This window comes from Engystomops pustulosus, chromosome 1 (assembly GCF_040894005.1).
Source record: "Engystomops pustulosus chromosome 1, aEngPut4.maternal, whole genome shotgun sequence".
Lineage (NCBI taxonomy): Eukaryota > Metazoa > Chordata > Amphibia > Anura > Leptodactylidae > Engystomops > Engystomops pustulosus.
The window spans coordinates 255,530,636-255,553,779 of record NC_092411.1 but is presented as its reverse complement, the minus strand read 5'-3'; the positions used below and the strand labels follow the sequence as shown (position 1 = coordinate 255,553,779).

The window sequence follows — 23,144 nt, the reverse complement described above, 5'->3', positions numbered from 1 at the left end:
ATCCTGTGGATAGGGGATAACTTACAAACTTGGTAGTACCCCTTTATCAAAATTGTTACAGAACGTATTGCTCTGTTTAATGGACAAAAGCAAAATTTGATCCTTGCCTTAATTTTAAAGAGGCGTAGCGTAAGGTAGCTCCTTCAAACTCCTTGAGACTTGGATCCGGGTTGACAGTGGCTGCGTGCAAATCCTACAGAAAACAGACTTGACGTTAGAAAACAGTAGTCAATCGCTCCATAAGACTGTGAAGAAAAGTGGGAGGTGAAGACAGTCATCCATATTTACCAGTAAGGAATGAGATAAAGCAGGGCCATGTGTGGAAGCAAAGCAGGAGGAGGTCTATACATCAAAAGGCCCTATATGCCTCACATGAGATACAGATCAGTGTGTGTACATTTTCATATATGTGAGTAATACATCATGCGGTGATAAATCTATCATGGTCTGATGTAGCAGTCCCTGGTGGAATAACATAGTATGAAGCGATACTTATCTCATGTGACATGAAGAAGGCCATTTGATGAATATACTCCACACAAGCCCCCGGTCTGCACTGTAAATATGGCAGGACGTGTTTTCCCTCCAAGCAAAAGAAGCATACACAGGAGATTGGCTAACAGAGAAGGGCATGCACTTTATGCTGGTGGGTTCTGATCGGCTACTGGTCTGGACCAAGCACTTAAAGGGAATCTGTTATCAGTTTTGAACATACTAAACTATGGACAGTATTAGATTTAGGCCCTAAAAAGATGTGTGACCATACCATTGTGTGTGTAGGAAATAGCAGTAGAACTGTAAAAAGTGAACTTTTAATCCAGGTTTGCAGCTCCTGTAAGGACTCTGGGCGGGTCGTTCTGCCTGAAGAGCTTTATGCTCTGTGCAATGAACTGTTACTCAGCCCCTCCCCTCTACTCTGAGTAGCTGATGTAAATATCCAATCAAAATCCTAATACAGCTTAAGGGGATGGGCTGTGGAGCAGCACAGTGCAGAGAGCAGAAAGCTCTTGAGGTTAAAAGGCACACCCAGAGCCCCTGCAGGAGCTGCCGAGTTGGACTATAACTTATCTTTTGACAGTTATGTCACTACTTAGAACATACACAAAGATATAATTATGCAGATGTTCAGAGCCAATACCTAACACTGCATGCAGCTTTGGATGCTCCAAACTTCTGACAGATTCCCTTAAACAGAGAAATGAACCATCAAGTCAGAGCAAAGATTCATAGTAAGAACTCTGGAGCCCGGCGCTCGCTTTGTTCTTCCTCCTGCTTTACGAATGGTAATTGTGAAAGTAGCAGCCACTGCCATGCAAACACAAAGTAAAGGTTACACGTTGCAATGTCTTCCGACCAGATACTTGCCTTCCAAATGTCAACATTTATCTTTCCCCCATTCAGAACAGCAAAATCACTCCATGGTTGTTTCTAGGCATACAATTATTCACAAGGTAGAAGCACATTCATAAAAAAGAAGGGGAATAAAAAAACAAAAAAAAAAACAAAAAACAAAACAAACACAAGACAATGTTGTTAGCAAATTTTCACAGGGTGAGTTTAGGATCATTTGTGTTATAACAGGGAATCATCACAAGACTTTAGTGAAACGAGTCGTTGCTATTGTTCTTTCACATTCCAATGGCACATGCTTGTGTCCTACGGCAACATCACTGCTTGCTGGCAAGTATCACACTTTAAGAGTGCGTCCTCTGATACAACATTCCTCTGTATATTGTATGCGTATGAGACAGTCATGATAAGGGTTGTCCAGGAATAAACATTGATAACCTGCCTGCCGGTCATCAATGTCTGACTGGTAAGTGGCCGACATTCGATCAGCTATTTGGCCATGCAGACCGTAGAGTATAAAGTAGTCTAGTGGCCAAGTGCAGTAACTGCATTTGGCCACTAAAGAGAGCATAGAGCAAACTGCTTCCTAACAGCTGAACGAGGACCATAACCAGGCTGCTTTATTGATCAGACATTATATTGAGGGTAAAAGGGATTTATATTGGTTTTATCAGCAAATAAAGTCGCTAGGATACAAGACTTAAAAATAAATCTACCATTAAAATAAAGCATGATAAACCAGGCTTCTCTTTCCGTCTAAAACAACCTTTTAAATTTATACCAATGAGTCAGAATTGCTCTGGGTCGTTACCAGGGTCCCTGTCTCTGGCTTCAGAGGCCGTTACACTGTGCAGGAGCATATCTCACCCTAACCCAATTCTCTCTTGGCTGCAGTAGAGATTTTCAGCACGCAGTGGGAGGGGGAAGTGCTCCTGCACAGTGCAACAGCTTGCGAAGGGGCTCTGGCAAGGCCTCTCAGAGCACTTATGGCTCATTAGCATAATTTTAAAAGTGGATATTAGAAGAAAGGAGGCCTCGCTTGTATTGCTCTCTCTTCTGTCCTCTGCATTTAAGTTTTGGTAACGTTTATACCTTTCAACCCTCTGAGTTTTTTTTATTAAAGGGGTTGTCCGAGTTTAAAAAAAAAAATATATGTGGCCGGGAGCGGGGTTACTAAAACAATAAAGCTGTACTTACCTCCCGGTGCCCTCCCGTATCCAGCGCTGCTGTCGCTCCGGTCCGGGGGCCATGTAAACAAACATGGCCGCCGGAGCAGCGCTGGATTCAGCTTCCGGCCGGATGCGACAACCTTCCGGTCCCCATACACAATGCAGTGTATAGGGACGGATAGGCGTACCCGGCCACGGCCGGCCGGAAGCTGAGTCCAGCGCTGCTCCGGCGGCCATGTTTGTTTACATGGCCCCCGGACCGGAGCGACAGCAGCGCTGGATACGGGAGGGCACCGGGAGGTAAGTACAGCTGTATTGTTTTAGTAACCCAGCTCCCGGCCACATATATTTTTTTTTTTAAATTCGGACAACCCCTTTAATGTTTTGTCAATGTACTGAGCCCATATGGTTCTATTTTGCTCTGTGATCTCTGAACTTGTTTTTAGACTACTGTGTAAGTCATGTTACATTTATTGCTTCTCTATCCAATGTAGAAAAAGATGAAGGAGGCCATGGATAACAAATATTAGAAGATTACCACAGTCTCGGTGCCTGGATCTATGAGAAAGTGTCCCTGGTTTATCATGATGGATTTTCATGGTAGATTTTCTTTATCATATGTTGGAGTTTATTACTAGTTATGTAGTGTAGTGACTAGTTTAGTGTTTTTCCCCACACAGTGGCACAGCAACCACTCTCTATATAGGTAATTGCAGCACTTTCCTATTCAAGTGAATGGGGAGAGCTGCAGATACCTGCATCGCTGTGCACCTTACAGCTCTTCTATGAATGGAAAACTTAGAGAGGGACAGCGATTAGTTCCCTGTAGTTCCCTGTAGTATTTCCCTCAGAAATAAATGGCAAAATAATACAATGCAGTATATATCAAGCCCGGTCATGTACATGTATTACAAGTATTATTTACTCTTCTGAATCTGTTGAACTAGCTAACAGATGTAAATGCAAGGATGCCAATGACACACAACTAGGTTTCATCAAACTTTACTATCCTATAAAGGTCAGAGTGTAATGGTAAAATATGAGACAAAATTCGCTACTAAATATGACTAGCCTACCCCCATTAGGTTCATGAAAAACTTCAAATTACCAGAGACAATGTAAAATTCCCCATCTCCCTAACTGTTCCATTGCTTCATATTCACGGATAAACCCATCCTGAATGACAAGATTTATTTTTTAGCCTACTGAAGAATTATGAAAGATGCTGCCTAAATATTTTGTAGAGTCTGCCAGGGGGCACACACACCTGCATGCACGTGTGTTTGGTTTACAATCCTTGATCCTGGTGGTAGATTTCCTTTAAAGTGAGTGGAACCGCTAATGTTAATTATAAAATCATATTGGGAAATAGTATTAAACAGGCTATGGGAACATGTCAGTAGGTAAAAATGTTAACTCCTGATGCCAGGTTCCCTTTGATGTAGAGTAGCACAGGACACTGTATTTACTGGTTACTACTGTAGACTACACAACATTGGCTGTGCGCATGGAGTCCGGCCTTCAGATCTGAGGATAACATCCTTATATTTCAGCACTTCAGGCGCCACTGATTATGTTTGGATGCAGGAAAAGCAGATGACAACCAACATCATGAAGTGTGAGAAAATGACACATGAAAAGGTATATCTGAGCGTGTCAGCTTTCAGCAGAGAGATACTGCACATTCCTTGTACACTTACACTTTACAATCTTATCTTTCATGGCTTGCTGTCAGCTTTTAACATCATCACAAGTATATGTGATTGAAGGGTGTCCTAGTCTCTAGGTGTCTCTAGTTTCAATACTGTGAAAGTAATGGCAAAGTTCTGGCTTTGGGTTGATCTTAGTGGGTCCAGTCACTGTCACTGTACATCCATGGTGTAATGTAAACTTATATGCAGGTATAATATATGTACACTCACCGGCCACTTTATTAGGTACACCTGTCCAACTGCTCGTTAACACTTAATTTCTAATCAGCCAATCACATGGAGGCAACTCAGTGCATTTAGGCATGTAGACATGGTCAAGACAATCTCCTGCAGTTCAAACCGAGCATCAGTATGGGGAAGAAAGGTGATTTGAGTGCCTTTGAACGTGGCATGGTTGTTGGTGCCAGAAGGGCTGGTCTGAGTATTTCAGAAACTGCTGATCTACTGGGATTTTCACACACAACCATCTCCAGGGTTTACAGAGAATGGTCCGAAAAAGAGAAAACATCCAGTGAGCGGCAGTTCTGTGGGCGGAAATGCCTTGTTGATGCCAGAGGTCAGAGGAGAATGGGCAGACTGGTTCGAGCTGATAGAAAGGCAACAGTGACTCAAATCGCCACCTGTTACAACCAAGGTAGGCAGAAGAGCATCTCTGAACGCACAGTACGTCCAACTTTGAGGCAGATGGGCTACAGCACCAGAAGACCACACCGGGTGCCACTCCTTTCAGCTAAGAACAGAAAACTGAGGCTACAATTTGCACAAGCTCATCGAAATTGGACAGTAGAAGATTGGAAAAACTTTGCCTGGTCTGATGAGTCTCGATTTCTGCTGCGACATTCGGATGGTAGGGTCAGAATTTGGTACAACAACATGAAAGCATGGATCCATCCTGCCTTGTATCAACGGTTCAGGCTGGTGGTGTCATGGTGTGGGGAATATTTTCTTGGCACTCTTTGGGCCCTTGGTACCAATTGAGCATCGTTGCAACGCCACAGCCTACCTGAGTATTGTTGCTGACCATGTCCATCCCTTTATGACCACAATGTACCCAACATCTGATGGCTACTTTCAGCAGGATAATGCGCCATGTCATAAAGCTGGAATCATCTCAGACTGGTTTCTTGAACATGACAATGAGGTCACTGGACTCAAATGGCCTCCACAGTCACCAGATCTCAATCCAATAGAGCATCTTTGGGATGTGGTGGAACAGGAGATTCGCATCATGGATGTGCAGCCGACAAATCTGCGGCAACTGTGTGATGCCATCATGTCAATATGGACCAAAATCTCTGAGGAATGCTTCCAGCACCTTGTTGAATCTATGCCACGAAGAATTGAGGCAGTTCTGAAGGCAAAAGGGGGTCCAATCCGTTACTAGCATGGTGTACCTAATAAAGTGGCCGGTGAGCGTATATATATATATATATATATATATATATATATATATATATATATATATATGATGAAGGGTTATGTAAATATCTTCTCTACCTGTGCAATCACATATCCTAGCAGATATCTGCTTGAATCCGCATTAGGAGCTGTATGGCAGATATTATTTTAGGCATAATTGTTGCTTTGAGGGGTTGTCCATTTCAGACAATTATATAAAATAAATACCCCTATAGATCCATGAAGGGTGTCTGGATGCTGACACCCCGAGGGCACAACTGCAATCTGTGGGGTACAAAGTCTCATGTACAAGATTTATAACTATCCATGGGATATATAATAGGTGCAGGCAGGGGCAGATTATGACTGCCATGGGCCCTGGGCTATACTAATATTACAGCCCTTACAAGTCTGGAATCACTTCTTACATATGGTACTAGAATCAGCTTCCTGGGGAATGGAGGATACCCCTTCTTTTTGCTTTTAATCTGCAGGTTCAGGACCTTCAAAGGTCCTGAAATAGCTCTTGTGTACATGTGTATTGAGAACCGGAACAGATGCACAATGATTTCATAGGTGAAGGTCCTTTTCAGTATAGAATTTGCTGGGTGGATTGGGTGGCCATGGGCCCCCTAGAAGGCTTGGGCCCTGGGCTACTGCCCAAACTGCCAACACTATAATCCACTACTGGGTGCAGGTCCCTAAGGGATTTCTTCACCCCGTCTTGTCATGAAAGCATTACAAGATGCCCATCGATAGATCATCTATGTAATACACAAACATGACTGGTCATCCCCTGCAGGATATGTAGCTATTATTTAAGATATCCCCTTGAAATGAATGCAGATTTATAATGAAATGTATAGTATAAAGGGGATATAGAATAGAGGATTTCTATAACCTGTGTCAGCATTGTTGGGTCCTGCCTGTGGTAGATGTAATGGATGATCCTCAGTACACAGTCACATTCCTCTCATGTTTGCCTTTTGCCCTTGACTCTAAGCGGCTGCTGTCACTTTGCCTCCCACATAAGAACAATATAAGGAAGGAGCAGTGTAATGGCCGTGCTGTATGGTTACCCTGCTCCTGTGCAAACACTAAATTCAATTATACTGTCAGCGGGGGGAAGGAAATCTCCCAGGACAGAGCTTGAAATTCCAAAGGAGACATTACAGGAGGGGGGGGGGGGCAGGTAATGTCTATATGGGAGCCATGGGCCCTATTATCCTAGCGCCATACCCCAAATCAACTTTGAGTTGACAGAAAAAAACTGACAACTTGCATTGAGATTTTTAGGAAGGATCACTGACTATTTGTAAGCAACTCTATGGCCAGAAATGAGGATATGGTGTCTGTACTTGGATGGTACCAAGCATAATCCATTTATGACCTAATAAAAGTTGTAAAATAAACTAAATTAACTTAAGAAATAAGATCCTTTAGAAAACCTTTGCAAAAAAATAAAGCAGGTCAGTCCCCAGGTTTATGCTGCTTTGTCTGTGACTAGTATAAACCCACACCAATTCCAGCACTGGATCACTTATCTTTTTTGGGTGAAGTAGTTTTTTGTGTGCCCCTTCTGGCAGGATTCATTCTTCTTTTAGATTCGTATGCCCTGGATTTTTTTTTTTAAAAAAACGCTTTTAAAATTATGCAAATGAGCCTGAGAGGCTCCAGGTTCCATAGCCTGGAGCCCCTCAGCCTCATTTGCATATTTTTGAAGCCTTTTTTTTTCTTAAAAACAAGAGTATAGGGAGCTTGAAGAAGAGCAGATCCTACCAGAGGGGGCACACACCAGCATGTAAGTGGGCTCGGTTTACAATCCTTCATCCTGGTGGTAGATGTCCTTTAACTGCACACTGATTGACAGCTTTCTTACTGATTGAGAGCTATCTCTCTGCATGCTGATTGACAGCTTTGTCATTAATTGACTGCTTTCTGACTTAACAATGATTGACTGCTCTCTCCCTGCACACTCATTGACCGCTTTCTCATTGATTGACAGCTTTCTCACTGCACACTGTTGCATATTATATAGAATATGTAGAAAACAGTATTCTATGAATGGTAAAAGTGAACCGTTCCTGAATATCAGTAGTGACAGTTCCTATGCAACTAAGTGAAAAACTACAGAAAAACCCCTGCATATCAACCCAAATATTTTTAGTAACAATTCTAAATATGGGTACAGATACGTGTCAATGAGAACCAATTAGAGAGGGCCTTCATTTCTACCAAATATTAATAGCAGGAACTAGGACATTATAATAACATAACAATATATTAGGTTTTATTTTGCCATGTGCAATTCTCATCAGTAGTAAGGAGACAGAACGTGGGGTGTAGTAATGGATAATAAACTGGTTAGCTGTTGTAGAATGACACAACCCTTATTCCTGTCATTCCATATATATCCTCCATCGCATGAATGCCACAGATACAGACTCTGTATATGTCTATTATATCAGGTTGTATGGACAATTTGTATACACATGAAAGGAAGGCCTATAGCTACAGCTTTGCTAGAGGGCACAAAAAGACTTGGCATTGACATGTATTACCAATCTTACGCCTCATTTAGGCCACTGACTGGCAATGTGAGACAGATGTTCACAGAAATGTGATAGTGACTATATCACAGAATTTTCCAAGTGAGCAACTTGACATCAAAGACGTCCAATGATACTGAATGTATCTGTAACAAAGCAGCACGGGGGGGGGGGAGCAAAAGCAGTTCTCTGATTACTATGGCACACCAGGGGTGCATTTGGGGGGAGACACTTGGGGGTTCGGTGCCACTCTGCATAAGTTTGGGTGTTCAGCTGGCCAATGGACAATTTATGCCACATCTACTTTTTATTTTATGACAACTATGGATATGGGGTATCAACTAGCTCCAACCCCTGTAAAGGGAAACAGCTAAGACTATAATTAACTGCAGACAGTTCTAGGTATAGGCCGGAGATCAGTGTAACCATATGTTAGTTTATATAGTAAGTAACAGCAGGACTGTGAAAAGTGAACTTTTAATCCAGGTTTGCAGCTCCTGCAGGTACTATGGACGGGTCTTTCAGACTGAAGAGCTTTCTGCTCTTTGCAATGAACTGTTCCACGGCCCCGCCCCTCTGCTCTGAGTGACTGCTGTAGATATCTGACCAAAATCCTGATACAGCTCCAACTTGAAGCAGAGGGGAGTTGTTATTAATTAGCAAAATGCAGGGAGCAGAAAGCTACTCAGGAAAAAAGACCCTCCCAGAGCCCTTACAACTGCTGCATCATAACTTTTCAGTCTTGTCACTACTAAAACCATACACAAAGTTATGACAATATAGATCTCCAGGAACAATATCTAACACAGACTGCAGCTTTTTATGGTCAAAACTACTAACAGTTTCCCTTTACAATGCGTGCCGTGTTTCTATGTCTCCCCTTGGCTGAGGGTATTTGGAGTGGGCTCACGGGCTGGTGAGTGTTTGCTGCATTTTGCAGCAAAGACCCACCGGTAACACCTGTGATTAAAAAGCCGTCACGATGAGAACATTAAATACCGTCGCTATCAAGTGCAATTTGTAATGCAGAAAACAAAAGCTCTCACACAGCTCTTTACATGGAAAAATAAAAAAAGTTATTGATTTTTGAAGATGTGGAGTGAAAAATTAACATGCAAAAACGAAAAACGGCCTGCTCGTTAAGGGTTAAATCATATGTCAAACAACATAATAATAAAATGAAGGTAAAAAATAATAGAAAATCATATCTCCATAATCTTGTAAAATATTCCATGGAGAGAGCGGTGTGAGTCATCTCAATATCACCTCGGACATTGCGTGTTTAATTACACTGCTCCCACGTGTTACTTTATTCAGGATCTTACTGCGTCATTTCTCATAAATTGTTAATGATATATTCCTTACTTAGAACAAATTGTACATTTTCTAAAGAGATACTTTCATTATCTAAGTGGCCCATTCGCATCTCCAGAACAGAGGTCCATCCTGATGGTTCATTCCACCTTTATGGATGCACCGTGCATTCCCAGTCATGTTATACTGAGTTCCGGTTGACAATGTGGTCCCACCTAGTGGTTTTAGTACCCCTGGTATGTTTCTCAGACCCCCCCCCCCCGGCCCGGCGTAGTGGGGGTGGGGGGGCGGTTAGGGGTAATTGATTTTCTAGATAGACCTCTCTTAGATTTGTCATCCAATATTGGAAACATTATTGCTCTTTAGTGGTTTTTTATGTTAGAATGTTAAATTAAATGTTAACTTATTTGTATTTATTGATGTTAGGCTGCCGCCGCCTTACTATTGCCGTCATCACGTAGTGTCATGCTTGTCTTTTTGGCAAGTAAAGGTTAATCTTGGGCTGTCTTTTATCCCTATGCTCAGCCAAACAATCAGTGGTCTCGCCCAATGTGGACCTACCCTCAGTGTTCCTATTATCGATGTGAAATATTTACACATTTTTAATATATTCACACGATAATGATCCCTGCTATGAGAATCCAGTGATGTAACCGGTAATCTCCCTGAAATGTTCCACACTTAGTGAAATATTTATCACCTAGCTTCCATTTTTTTCATGCATGACAGAGAATAACTTCAATCCACATTTATTTCATGTATTCAACCGGATGCCTCCGAGCCAATGAAATATTTATGACTCCAAAATTTGCATGTCTGCTTCATACAAGAATAATGTATTGGTGACTGCACTTAAATATTCACACTCAGGAGGGTATAATGTTTATTTCATGCCCTGGCTATATACTGGGACTGTATGAATGGAGGTCTTGTATCAGGAGGAAATGAAAGCTAGATAGAAATTCAGAGAAAAGCCCTATCTGGAGTCGGCACAAGTAAATATTTGATGCACCTTGTTTGTACACTGGAGATATAGAGTATCCCTGAAGGGTCCCTGTCACATCTCATCCGTCTAAATAAGTGGGGAAGTAAAGCAATGTAACATTTCATCTCACAGGCTTAACAAGACTATACAATAGAACGAGTGGATGTAGACGTCGCTGGATCGGGGCAGGAATTTATAAAATACTCTCTTTCATCATGTTACTAACCTGTATCCAGAAGTGAGCTACATGCTGCTACATCATCATACGTCTAATGTACCCTGTGATATTAGATCTGCCCCTGCCCCTGCTAAATTCTGCATTTTGTGACCCGCCTGTATCAGTCAGCGGGGAGAAATGAGCTGAAATGTGAATCGTTAATGACCAAAGATAGTTGAATCCCTACAAAGAGAACAAGTCAAGTGAAATGGTGTTCCTTGGGGATCACTGATGAGTTGGTTGATAGTAAGAAGTGGAATTCTATACAAATCTACAGGGAATCTACAGCTACAGATAACTGTGCATATCCCCCCACTTACATGAAAGGATAAACCTGGCACACTTACTCATGGATCCAGGCACCATGACTGTAATCTTCATAGATTTATTATCCATGGCCTCCTTCCTTCTAATATCAACTTTTAAATGTATGCTAATGAGCAAGATGTGCTTTACCATAGCCTCTTCATGCTGAAGCTTCACATGCTGTCCCCCCTCAACGTGTGAGATTCCAGTAGGTAGAGAGTGGTGGGAGTGGTGAGTAACAGTGTAACAGCCTGTGAAATTACAGCATAGAGGACTCTAGTAATGCCCCCAGGAGTCCATATGGCTCATTAACATAGTTTTGTTGATTTTAGAAGGATAACAAATATGAGAAGATTTCCACAGTCTATGAGTAAGTGTCCCTGGTTTATCATGATGGCTTTTGATGTTAGATTTCCTTTAACAAAGGTGCGATCCATACATAAATCTGCAGTAAGTACTCTAAAACTAGACTCCATTAACAAGTTTTTATTCCTCCTTTACATCCTTTCTTGTATCTAGAAGACTATTATGTAATGTATTTAAGTCTACAGTAAACCGGTTTCTTGGACTTGTTGTAAATCTGCTAGAATAAATTTATTGGAGCCACTTCCATACAACATGTATATGACCTCACTGGGTCAAGTGCGATTTTCTGCTGAAGGCCAGAGGTGCTAAATAATGAAGAGCCCAATAAGACTCCCAAAGTTAGGAAGATACCACAGTATAATTATCAAAGGTCATTGATCAAGGGAAAAGTTAAGTAGAAATTAATAAAAAGTGTATTTTATATTTACGATAAATCTTTATCTGCCTGTGCTATGGTTATTTTCTTGATATGTCAATATGCTCACCTTCTAGGTTTCTTACAATTTGTTAGTTTTTGATAACAACCACTAAATATACAATATGGGCAGCTACAGTTCAGGTTCTACCGCCTGATCTGATTGGTGGCCGAATAGCCAATCCAACAAATGGATGCCCCTAACAACTAGCCATTACTAGGATTGTCCCCCTGGCCAATCATAGCCATGCATAGTTGTTACTGTTAGGAATTTCTTGTAGCAGTTTGTAAATTAAAGATTTTTTTTATACTTTATCTTCCAGGCTGGAATATCTATTTGTAAAAGGACATAAATGTGCCTGCTTTATGAAAATTCTCTATTTTATTAGCAATACATAACATTGCAAAGACTAGTGTGACACAAATTCGAATCATATAACCCCACACATAAGATTAGTTTAGATTAGATTATTATTTTACTTGTATAGATTTCATGTGAAATATCCTGTTTCTTACCTCATTCTCTGGAGTAGGTGATGAGGTCACAGAACTTAGAGATCCCTTTCGTGATCCTGGTAGATCTGTGGGTGCAGACACAGGGCGTTCCCATTGGGTGGCTCCGGTTGGAATGTGCCAGTAGTAGATTCCTGCAATGTCGTTAATTTTCTTCCAACCCGGTGGTAGATCTGGGTCCGTCTGAAATGAATGGTCGCTCCATATATCAGCTGTAGAGAGCAAAAACAGGGCATAATTATTAGAACAGCAGATTATCCTCTGAGAAATAAACATATATTTATCTAAAATTGTCTGACAAGGCCCCAGTAGATGGTACAAGGCGTCTAAAAATTCACATACTGTGAATATATAACAAAATAACTAAAACAAAAATTTTTGTTGCTCTTGCATCAGTTAGACAGACATCAGGCCTGGGCATCAGGACCTCATAACAAACTGCTAAGACTGCATGAAAAATCAGACGACAATGCACTGTCAAGAAGATTGTGCGCCCGAATGTGTCGCTTTCCCGATCAGGTCCGCCAGAGTTCACCTCCTTCCTCCTGGTGTATGCAAGTGCATGGCTTGCCACACAATTTTTAAGTTAAATTGAGCGGTTTGGCTGAATCTGTCGCATTTTTGTCGCATGAAAGCCACGTTTGTGCGGTCCATGGCCCCTGTATGTGAACACCCTCATGTTGTCCACTGCAATATCACAGCTTTCCCCTTGAGCTGTCATCTCGCAGGGCTGGATATGATGTATTTCAGCAATGTAATGCATTCAGCCCTGCACCCAGTACGGTTCACACTCGCAGCCTGACAATATAATAAGCACTTGGAGCAATTAAACAAGATTTGAGATTCTATAATAAGACCCGAAGAAATAATCACTGTTTTCTTCTTCAACTATCCGTTCCCTTTCACAGCAGAAAATGAAGCCGGATTGAAAACTAAAACACAGCCAATTGTAATCTAAATTATCACCTAATCTGGGCTGCAGAGACATCCAGACATGTTCAATCTCAGCCTGATGAACAAGAAGAGCACGGAACAACCTTGCCTTTCAGGACTGATGAATGATTCATTAGAAAATCCCACTTTAACATTCACAGTAAGTCCAGGATCTACCTATTAAATTCAGGATCAGCATATCTTCTAATCAATGTCTTTTCTACATCCAGAGGACTTTACACCCCGTACTTTGAAGTCTCTTATGCCGTGCCGAAAAGGAGATCAACTGAATTTAGGAAGAATGAAGGCAAAATGTATTAACTGAAATATCTTCCCATCCTGTGAAGCAGATACTCAGTACTAAAACACTAAAGAAGGAGACAACCCTGACAATCATTAGGACGTGTCATCCATTCTATGTGATGTTATGCCTGGTATTGTCCATACTAGTTTATACAACTTTTTGCCTTAAAGTATGTCATTTTTTTTCAGAAGTCTTTTCCACATAGAAGTGAATGCTAAAAAGAGCCATTTTTTCACTTATGATCCTCACCCTTCCTTCCACAAATACTCTGAGATTTCTGCTGAATTCTGCCTTGCTAGCAAGAGAGACAAGAGCCCAGAGGTGCAGGAGTAGAAACTCTAGGCAGAGGGGAGGGAGAGCAGTAATGATGGGCAGTCCGGCTATTTTTAGTGAGCTGGCTCATTAGGCTCAGCTCAGTATAGAGAGCTGGCTCATTAGGCTCCGCTCACTATAGAGGGCTGGCTCTTTTGGCTCCTGGACGGCTCTTTATTACATGTATCAAAGGAAGTCTCAGTTCAGGGATGAAGTTAGACGTTAAAGGGACAGGGTTATTTTAAGAAATAAAGATGTAGAGGCCCAGCCATTACAAAGTATTACTCCTATTTGATTGCATGTGTCCCATAGAGCCTGATCACCTGTGTGTGCCATCTACTGTCTATTTTAGGTATTGCAGCTGCAGAATATCTGCCTGGAAAGGAGATGTTTATATTGGGGCCATTAGAATGTTCTGTTGATGATAGTTACTCCCATCTGTAAGAAGGTCTCTGGTTGTGTAAGGAACTGACCACCTCAACCAATTAAACCCCTGGTGGCTGGAAAGTTCTAGGCCAATCCAGGAGGAAGGTCTTTCTGTGAGTGCTGAGGAACAGGATTGTGAGCTATACCATGGCCTGCCTTGGAGCCCTTCTATAGAAGCTCCTCATTTCTCCAGCCTGAAGATACCCTTTGTCAGATACATCTGTTACATCCCCCACTGGGGCCTAGCCTTTTCTTGGGGCCTGGTGGCAGCCGGAGCCCAGAATACCGCAGTGGCTGGCGGTTGCGGTCTAGGGCACGGTGATGTCACGGTGCTTGGTATGGGGACCGGAGGGCTGTCCTACAGTCTGACAGGTCTCCAGCAAGTGGTGTGTGCGGGAAATAAAGAGGGAGAGGCTGATGTACTGGTTCTCCCTGGGGCAACCCCTGAGTGTCTGTAAGATAGGTCCCTGGGTAATGGATGGGGAAGCCCGTGGTGGTAGACAGTTGTATCAAGGGATCAGACGGAGGCAACGTTGTGCAAATCATCTCACCGTTCTTTGTTTAACAGCAGGTAGCAGGCAACAGGTCAAACAGCAGATTTAGAATACTGGTACTGGAGTGGTCGTGGAGAGTGGTCCGCAGGATAAGGCACCAGCCTGATGGTATATGCAGGCTGGGGTAATTGAGATGGAGCTGTGTCCAAACTATGGAAGCAGCTCTGGGTCTCCTGACTCAGTTCCTGGGATTGGTATCTGTGTCAGCACTGAAGGTGTGTTCCACACTCTATCTCTCTCTTCACTCATACAGCAGGTCTGAATCTCTGCTCTGTGGAAAGACCATGAGGTCTGGACAGACCAGCTAAGACCGGACTAAGACCATGTGCTCCCCCTGCACAGGGGTTTTCCAATCACACTCCAGTTTACAATACAGCCACATAATTGGATAACATCTTACACCCATTTAACTATAGTCTTTCCAGGCAGAGGCTACAGCTGCTATTATATAGTCTCTCAGTGCGAGAAACTTACTAGAGGGTTCATGACTCCCTCTGACTGCTCCTAACCTGGAGAGGGCACTATTTGCAACTACCAGCCTGCCTATATAATGGCAGGGGTGTTGCACATCCAACAAGCGACTTTGGACCAGTTGAACTGTTGCATTTGCTGTGTTCCGTAATAAAGGAACCGAGAGTTAACATTTACATCCATTGTCTCAGAGTAATCCACAGAATCCGCATACCATCATGGGTCTCCCCTCCATCTACCCAGGGATCCCCACATCTATAAATAGGGAGTGCCCCTGGGAGTACTGTTTATTGCAAATCACCAGTCAGAGACCTGCTTGTTCCACCTGTACCAAGCGACTGTGACCCAGTCGGGTGCTAGGCCGCGCTCAAGCCAGCGACTCAGATACCAGGGTAATCCAGCTTCCCCCAAGCACAAAAGGTCAGGTCCCGGTGGGGGATGTTGCAAAGAGAGCGACGGGTGGAGGGAAAGAGAGACCAAAGTAAAGGTCACATATCCTGTCCTCCTGTCTGGCCCGCTCTTCTTAAGTATAATAACAGTCAATCGGCTCACTGGATCGGCACCCAGGTGGGAGCTGGCTCCCATCGTTCACTGAAAAGAGACACTGGGTGTCATTTACTAAGGGCCCGATTCGCGGTTTCCCGACGTGTTACCCGAATATTTCCGATTCGCGCCGATTTCCCCTGTATTGCCCCGGGATTTTGGTGCACGCGATCGGATTTTGGCGCATCGGCGCCAGCATGCACGCGACGGAAATCGGGGGGCGTGGCCAAGCGAAAACCCGGCGGATTCGGAGAAACCGCTGCATTTAAAAAAAGAAATGTGACGCTTGGGACGCGCTCACCTTCACTTGGTCCGGGTCGGTGAACTCCAGCGCATTCAGATGCTTTTCAGCGCAGCAGCGACACCTGGTGGACATCGGAGGAACTACCTTGATGAATCCCGGCCGGACCCGAATCCAGCGCAGAGAACGCGCCGCTGGATCGCGAACGGACCGGGTAAGTAAATCTGCCCCACTTTGTCCCAGCTTGGTCACGAATGACCCATCACTACTCACTAGTTCAGAGGAAACTGCAAATTACAGAGGAAGGCTATAGAAGGAAAAACTGCTAGAAAAGGTTAAAAACAAGTTATACAACGGTTAAGAAATTTTTCTACTCCTCATATCCGCAAACTGGAATACTGATTTATCCAAATTTTGGTTTACGTAATAGTTCATGTTAAAGGCAGTATGTAAGGTCCAACCCTAAAATAAAAACATAAAGATGCCTTACATAGGAACAGAAATGTACCTAGAGCCAGAGGCTAATAATGCGACACAGCACAGCCAGGTCATCACTGTGTGGTGTGAGTCTTTGGTACAGCTATCAGTGATCTGTCAGAGCCGTCTGTGAGTAGTCCCAGGATCATTGCTATTTATAGGGAAGTATTACTGCTCTATTATCTAGATAATGGCTTTGCCTCGTATAGTATATGAAATGGTGTTTAATAGCCTACAATCTACAGGGGCAGTAATGACGATCTGCCAATCGATGACATGTAAATAGCCTGTCAGGTCCTAGTTATATTTATCTGCTGGCTGATCTCTACATGACTGTGGACTGACAGCTTTCAGACCTGCATACATATTTAATACTACATCTTAAGGATAGTATGGTATTGCATCTCAAAGTGTCCAATACATTTCATGCAGGACCCAGGGGTTTAGAAGAGCGCTTCAAACAATACCAATCTGGCTGTACACCCTATAAATTTATTTTACCATTTACACCTGATGGTTGGAAAACAATTCATAAAGCAGAACCAAAGAACAACAAAACTCCAAAATCTAAACAGAATCATATACAATAGGACAGTGATGGCGAACCTTTTAGAGGCCGAGTGCCCAAAATGCAACCCAAACCCTTCTGACTTGAAGTGAAGTGCCAACACAAAAATTTAACTAGAATAACAAGGTTTTAATTGAGAAAACGAGCCATAGAGAGACGCCCCCCCCCCATATACGTAATATAGTATAAAATGCATACAGCTTGTCACCATGTAGTATAAAATGCATAAAGCTTGTCGCCATGTAGTATAAAATGCATACAGCTTGTCGCCATGTAGTATAAAATGCATACAGAATGCCGCCATGTAGTATAAAATGCATACAGAATGCCGCCAAGTAGTATAAAATGCATACAGAATGCCGCCAAGTAGTATAAAATGCATACAGAATGCCGCCAAGTAGTATAAAATGCATACAGAATACCGCCAAGTAGTATAAAATGCATACAGAATGCCGCCAAGTAGTATAAAATGCATACAGCTTATCGCCATGTAGTATAAAATACATACAGAATATATATATATATATATTATATATATATATGTATACACATTTAAACACCTACATATGCACATCACATACAAATACACCCACATATGCACATCACATACATATACACATTACATACATATACACATACATATACACATTACATACATATACACATACATATACTCATTACATACATATACATATTACATACATATACACAGATAAACTTACTTTTTTTTCTTTTATTCTACAGGAAGGTTCTCCAGGAATGCATGCAGGTTACGCTGTATGCATTCTCCACTCCCACCTGGAGCGGAGGAGAGGGGGGCTACGGAGGGAGGAGAGGGGGGCCACGGAGCGGAAGAGAGGGGGGCTACGGAGCGGAGGAGAGGGGGGCTACGGAGCGGAGGAGAGGGGGGCTACGGAGCGGAGGAGAGGGGGGCTACGGAGCGGAGGAGAGGGGGGCTACAGAACGGGACAGAGGGAGCAAAGCAGTGCGGAGCGGACCGGGACAGAGTAGAGCGGACAGGGAGGGAGCAGAGCAGAGCGGAGCGGCCCGGGATAATTAATGCGCATGCGCGGTTTCTATGGGAGCGACTGAAACTTTCAGCGCTTCCCAAATTACCGCGCATGCGCAAAAACTCTGCGGTTCTGTCTATGGAGCGGCGCGTAGTTCCGCCGCTCGCATAGACCAAATTTTTGCGGGCAGAGGCTTACTGGCGACGGTACGCGTGCCGTCTGTGGCACGCGTGCCATAGGTTCGCCATCGCTGCAATAGGACCTGCTCTGATGAATTTTTCCGTGTTCCAACAGATAGCACATGAACAAAAACAATGGGCGAAATTTATAGAAACTTTCTGAGAGCAGAACTGCTCTAATTGTTGATAGCTAGCAATCAGAGCTCAGCTTTCATTTTCCCACAGCTGTTTATAAAATTAAAGCTGAGCTCTGATTGGTTACCATGGGCAGAAAGCCTTATCCTCACTAAAGGCAAAGGCATTAGGTGCTGTTGTCCAAGTGACTCCCATCTGACATGTTCAAGTGCATCTCGATTCTCCTACCAGGGCCCTACAATACACCCATAGTCTGCCACTAGTTATTATGTTGCTGCTGGATTATAGAAATTAGTTGATGAAAAACATTTTTCATAACTTTCCAATTTAAAGGAATCTTCCATCAAAATTCATCATGATAAAACAGATCCAGACACCTAAGATCTCATTTTAAAATTATGCTAATGAGTCAAAAGGTCTCCTGGGGTGCGTTAGTAGAGCGGTTACAGACTGTTCAACTGTGTAGGAGGGAGGGGGGAGTGCTGATGGAGCAGGAGGAGACAATGTAACCTGTGAAGCTACAGCATTGAGGGGCTCTGGTAATGCCTAGTTCTTAGGCATAGCTCTTGGTTCTTAAAGTTGATTTAAGAAGGAAGGAGGCCATGGATAACAAATATAAGATTATGCAACACCCCTGCCAATGCATAGCGTTGAAATAGCACCCTTTCCCTGTCAGAATGTATCTGGTGAGCCTGCACAACTCACCCAGAGGATAATGCTATGATAACTGAAGTGCAATTGCAGCTGTAGATACTTCCTGGAAAGGCAACAGTTAACTGGTGTAAGTAATTATCCAATGATGTGGCTGTTATGTTAGCTGGAGTGTGATTGGAGAGGTGCTACCACCTGACCAGGGGGGAGTATAAAAACCCCTTGCTGGGTGAGAGCACATGTTCTTCAGAGTCGGTTCTTGGTCTAATCCCAAGGAGACAGAATGAGCAGCACATGCCAGTGCTGTCATAGCCATCAATCCCAGGAACTACCAGTGCCTCAGGCCTACTGACCGGCACGCAGTCTGAAGACTCAAGCCCAGAGCTGCAGCTTCCACAACTTGGATGCAGTTCCATCTGGACCAGCCCAGCCTGCATCTACTATCAGGCTGTGGTCTCTATTCTTGCAAACCACTCTCAATGACCACTCCAGCAACCAGAATCTGCTGTTTAAAGGGGTATTCCAGGAATATGAATGTCTGACACAAAACCCATAATGATTTAAATAAATGAATACAACAATACTCAGTGTCATTAGTCACAAAATAGCTTAAATAGTTTGATTCACAACAATTTATGTCCTCTCTAAAGTAGGTGGAGTTATCACCAAGATGGCCGCCACTGGAAAATACAAGTCCCATGATCCTTTAGTTCTCAGTAACTCCTCCTACCTCTCAGGCTCTGCTCCCAGTGATGATGTAACAGGTTTTCTTGCACTGTTACCATAGTAATGATGTGTAACTGCCATCACCAAAACACTGGCCATACTGGATGCACTGCAACCAACCGACTACAGCCAAACGTAGTGGTGATCACATGACCTGCCCAGGCAGGTGCAGGACATGTGATGTGGACATGTGACCAGCGGCCATCTTCTGTTCTGCGACAGACCGCGCGGAGGAAATTAACGGACTGATTAAAGGGCCAGTAGCATTTTAATTCTTCATTACAGTCTATGTCACCAGCATTTTTCTGCTAAGGGGAGCAAAATTTTAAATAACAACTAATTACACATTAGCTTATATTTTGAGTATGCATTTGCATATGAATTATGCTGATTCCTGGAATACCCCTTTAACCGTTGCCTGCTGTTAAATAAAGAACTTTAAGTTGATTTGTACAACGTTGCCTCCGTCTGATCCATGGATACGACTGCTTACCACCACGGGCTTCCCCATTCATCACCCAGGGACTATTCCTACAGACATTCAGGGATGCCCAAGGGAGAACCACTACATCAGCCTCTCCCTCTATATTTCTTGCACACACCACCTGCTGCAGACCTTCCAGGCTGTAGGACAGCCCACCGGTCCCCATACCAAGCACCATGACCACAGCATGCCCTAGGCCGCAATCGGCAGCCACTCCAGTATAATGGGCCCAGCTGCCTCCAGGCCCCAAGAAAAGGCTATGCCCCAGTGGGGGATGTTGCAATTACAACAGTTATGGTCCCTGGATCTACGAGTAAGTGTCCCTGGTTAATCCATGCTCGATTTTGATGGTAGATGTTCAATAAAAGAATCTTACTAAATAAAAATGAAGGCTAATCTACTTGAGCAGGTGAAATACTGAATGGGTATTATGAAGATGTGACAATAACACAGAAGGGCCGCCCATACGAATTCTAATCCCACAATGAGGTTATACTGAATATTTTCCCCAGGGCTATGCTCATCCTCTTCTGGTCTATAAATGAATACTGGCAAATAAAACTGGAATACATTTAGGCAGAATCTTCTTCCTAAAAGGGTTCACATAATAAGTTTACCAAAAGTAGATGCTAAGAAAAAATTGCGCCAGGGGTGTCATGCACATCACATTATAGTACAAAAAAATCCTGATTTTACTTTAGTGAAATTCTCTTTTCCTTTAGCTTTTATTTCCGTGTTTACATTTCAGACTGACATGCTGTATATTTGTGCACTGTATAGAGGTAAATGGAGGAGGCTGTGATCTGGTGAGTGGAGACACATGTAACCATTACAGGGCAGGCAGGTAATTATCGGAGCCCAGACCCATTAGCTGCGTTCTCCAGGAATTGTGACTGCTCACAATATGCCTATTCATGGATGATTCCGGATCGCTCCAGGGATCTCCGCTACATCGCTAGCTGTTTTCTAATTAAATACCCAATTTCTTAGAAATCAATCTATCTGAGCGGAGGCTATAGCAGTAAAAGATATTATTGTGGGCACTGAGCTGAGAATAATCTAATATAAATAAATGGAAGCGGGAAGTAAAATGAAAAACGTCCCACACCTTGATTTGTGGTAAATCCATCTAGTAGGCAGTGAGTAATGGCGGGTTTTAATATATTTAATGTTTTTGCAGACCGCTGTGAGGCTCCCTGAAGGCAAACTTTTTTTTTTTTATTAGATTGTCTAATTCTGCGTGGAAGAACTGAATGCTGACAATTGCAAGAATTCGAAAAAATTATATTCTAAAAAAGCCCAACAAAATATTGGACAGACCCACCAATCCTACCCAACGGTTTTTGGTGTGAAAATGTCTGAAGTCGCACCTTGGAATTTGCAACTTTGAGGTCCTATTGTCCCATGTGTGCCACTTAAAAAAAAAACTACATTGGGTGGGGGAAGATGGCAGCGCAGGGGAGGGACACTTTGGCCAGCCAAATTTACTATAACCACCTGGCTTGGGTTAGAACTAAAATCTACGCCAGCCCAGACTCTTGTGCCAGAGGTAATGTGAATTAAAATTGAAGTATTGAAATGATGCAGAATGCTGGCATTTTGCAAAGAGTTTGTATGTTTTATCCCCGTTTGCGTGGGTTTCCTCTGGGTCCTCCGGTTTCCTCCCACACTCCAAAACATACTGGTAGGTTAATTAGATTGTGAGCCCCTTTGGGGACAGGGACTGATTTGGCAAGCTCTGTGCAGCGTTGTGTAATGTGTGTGCGTTATATAAATAATTATCATTATTAATTATTATTAATTAGGTCAGAAGAGGAGATGAGGAGAAGCCAATCAGGCAGCTTTACACGACCTACCTAGTTGCTAGGGGCGTAAAGCTGCCTGACTGGGGTCCGCTCATCTCTAACAGGAAGTCATTCCAGTATGTCCCGCGCCATGAGCACCAACAACTAAGGTCGGTACAGCGCATTGGTCTTAATACACCGGCCCCATCGGTATGGGGCTTCAGTGCGGCAATGATTTTCTCTCCCAGAAATAATTCAAGAAGCAATTTTTCCGTTGTTATAATCCTGAAGCCTTCTTTTTCATTCACTATTGTCTGTGATATAATTGGCATAATTATACAGGCATAAGGAATTAAAGCCCTTAAACAGTCCCCTGTCCCTGTATCCCATGCAGTCAGGGTAATTATAACTCACGCTCCTATAACACTGCTATTCTCATAGGTCACAGGACAGGGTGAAGGGCGGACAGAAATAATGGTTTCATTCTAGCTGGCCCCATTTTATTTCAATCCATATCTCCTCTGCACAGGGCTAAATTGTAGCAGTAAATCTGCGGGGAGCACTGGCCTGCCGATGTGGAGCTGATCACTTGACAAATAATTCCCTACCATTTTAATGGGAAAAGTGGATTAACCTGCGGCTAGATCCTTGACATCCTTTTTACACTGTTACAGATCCTGTCAGCTCTCCTGATAATTCTCTTTGTTGAAAACTTGTTTATTTTATCAAAACATCAGTTCCTGAAGTGGTTGTACCAACTTTGATTGTTATTCACTGTCTATGAGAGTGTTGGAGATACCTGGGCAATATGCTCAACAATTATTGAGAACAGGACCTCCATTCTCATCCCAGCAGTAGACCCCCACCAATCAGATTGTTATATACTATCAACAAGATGGGCAGCATGGTGACTCAGTGGTTAGCACTACAGCCTTTCAGCACTGGGGTCCTAGGTTCAAGTCCCATCCAGGTCAACATCTGCAAAGAGTTTGTATGTTCTCTCTGTGTTTGCGTGGGTTTCCTCCGGTTTCCTCCCACCCTCCAAAACATAC

General features: G+C 43.1%; 1 protein-coding gene across 14 annotated transcripts in view; it reads right to left on the bottom strand.

The window, feature by feature from the left end:
* APBB2 (amyloid beta precursor protein binding family B member 2) overlaps positions 1-23,144 on the bottom strand; it is a 214,802-nt gene that overhangs the window by 71,961 nt on the left and 119,697 nt on the right. For 12 of the 14 annotated variants that reach the window (XR_011849821.1, XR_011849822.1, XR_011849823.1 and 9 more), the window contains 3 exons: positions 12,298-12,506; positions 1,366-1,428; positions 108-193 (listed from right to left, as the gene is read on the bottom strand). Coding sequence is in view for 9 of the 14 variants with exons in the window: in XM_072125080.1 (XP_071981181.1) it covers positions 108-193; positions 1,366-1,428; positions 12,298-12,506 (358 nt within the window). In the remaining 5 variants the exon portion in view is untranslated. The remainder of the gene's footprint in view (positions 1-107; positions 194-1,365; positions 1,429-12,297; positions 12,507-23,144) is intronic. The other 2 variants (XM_072125144.1, XM_072125134.1) reach the window with 1 other exon arrangement.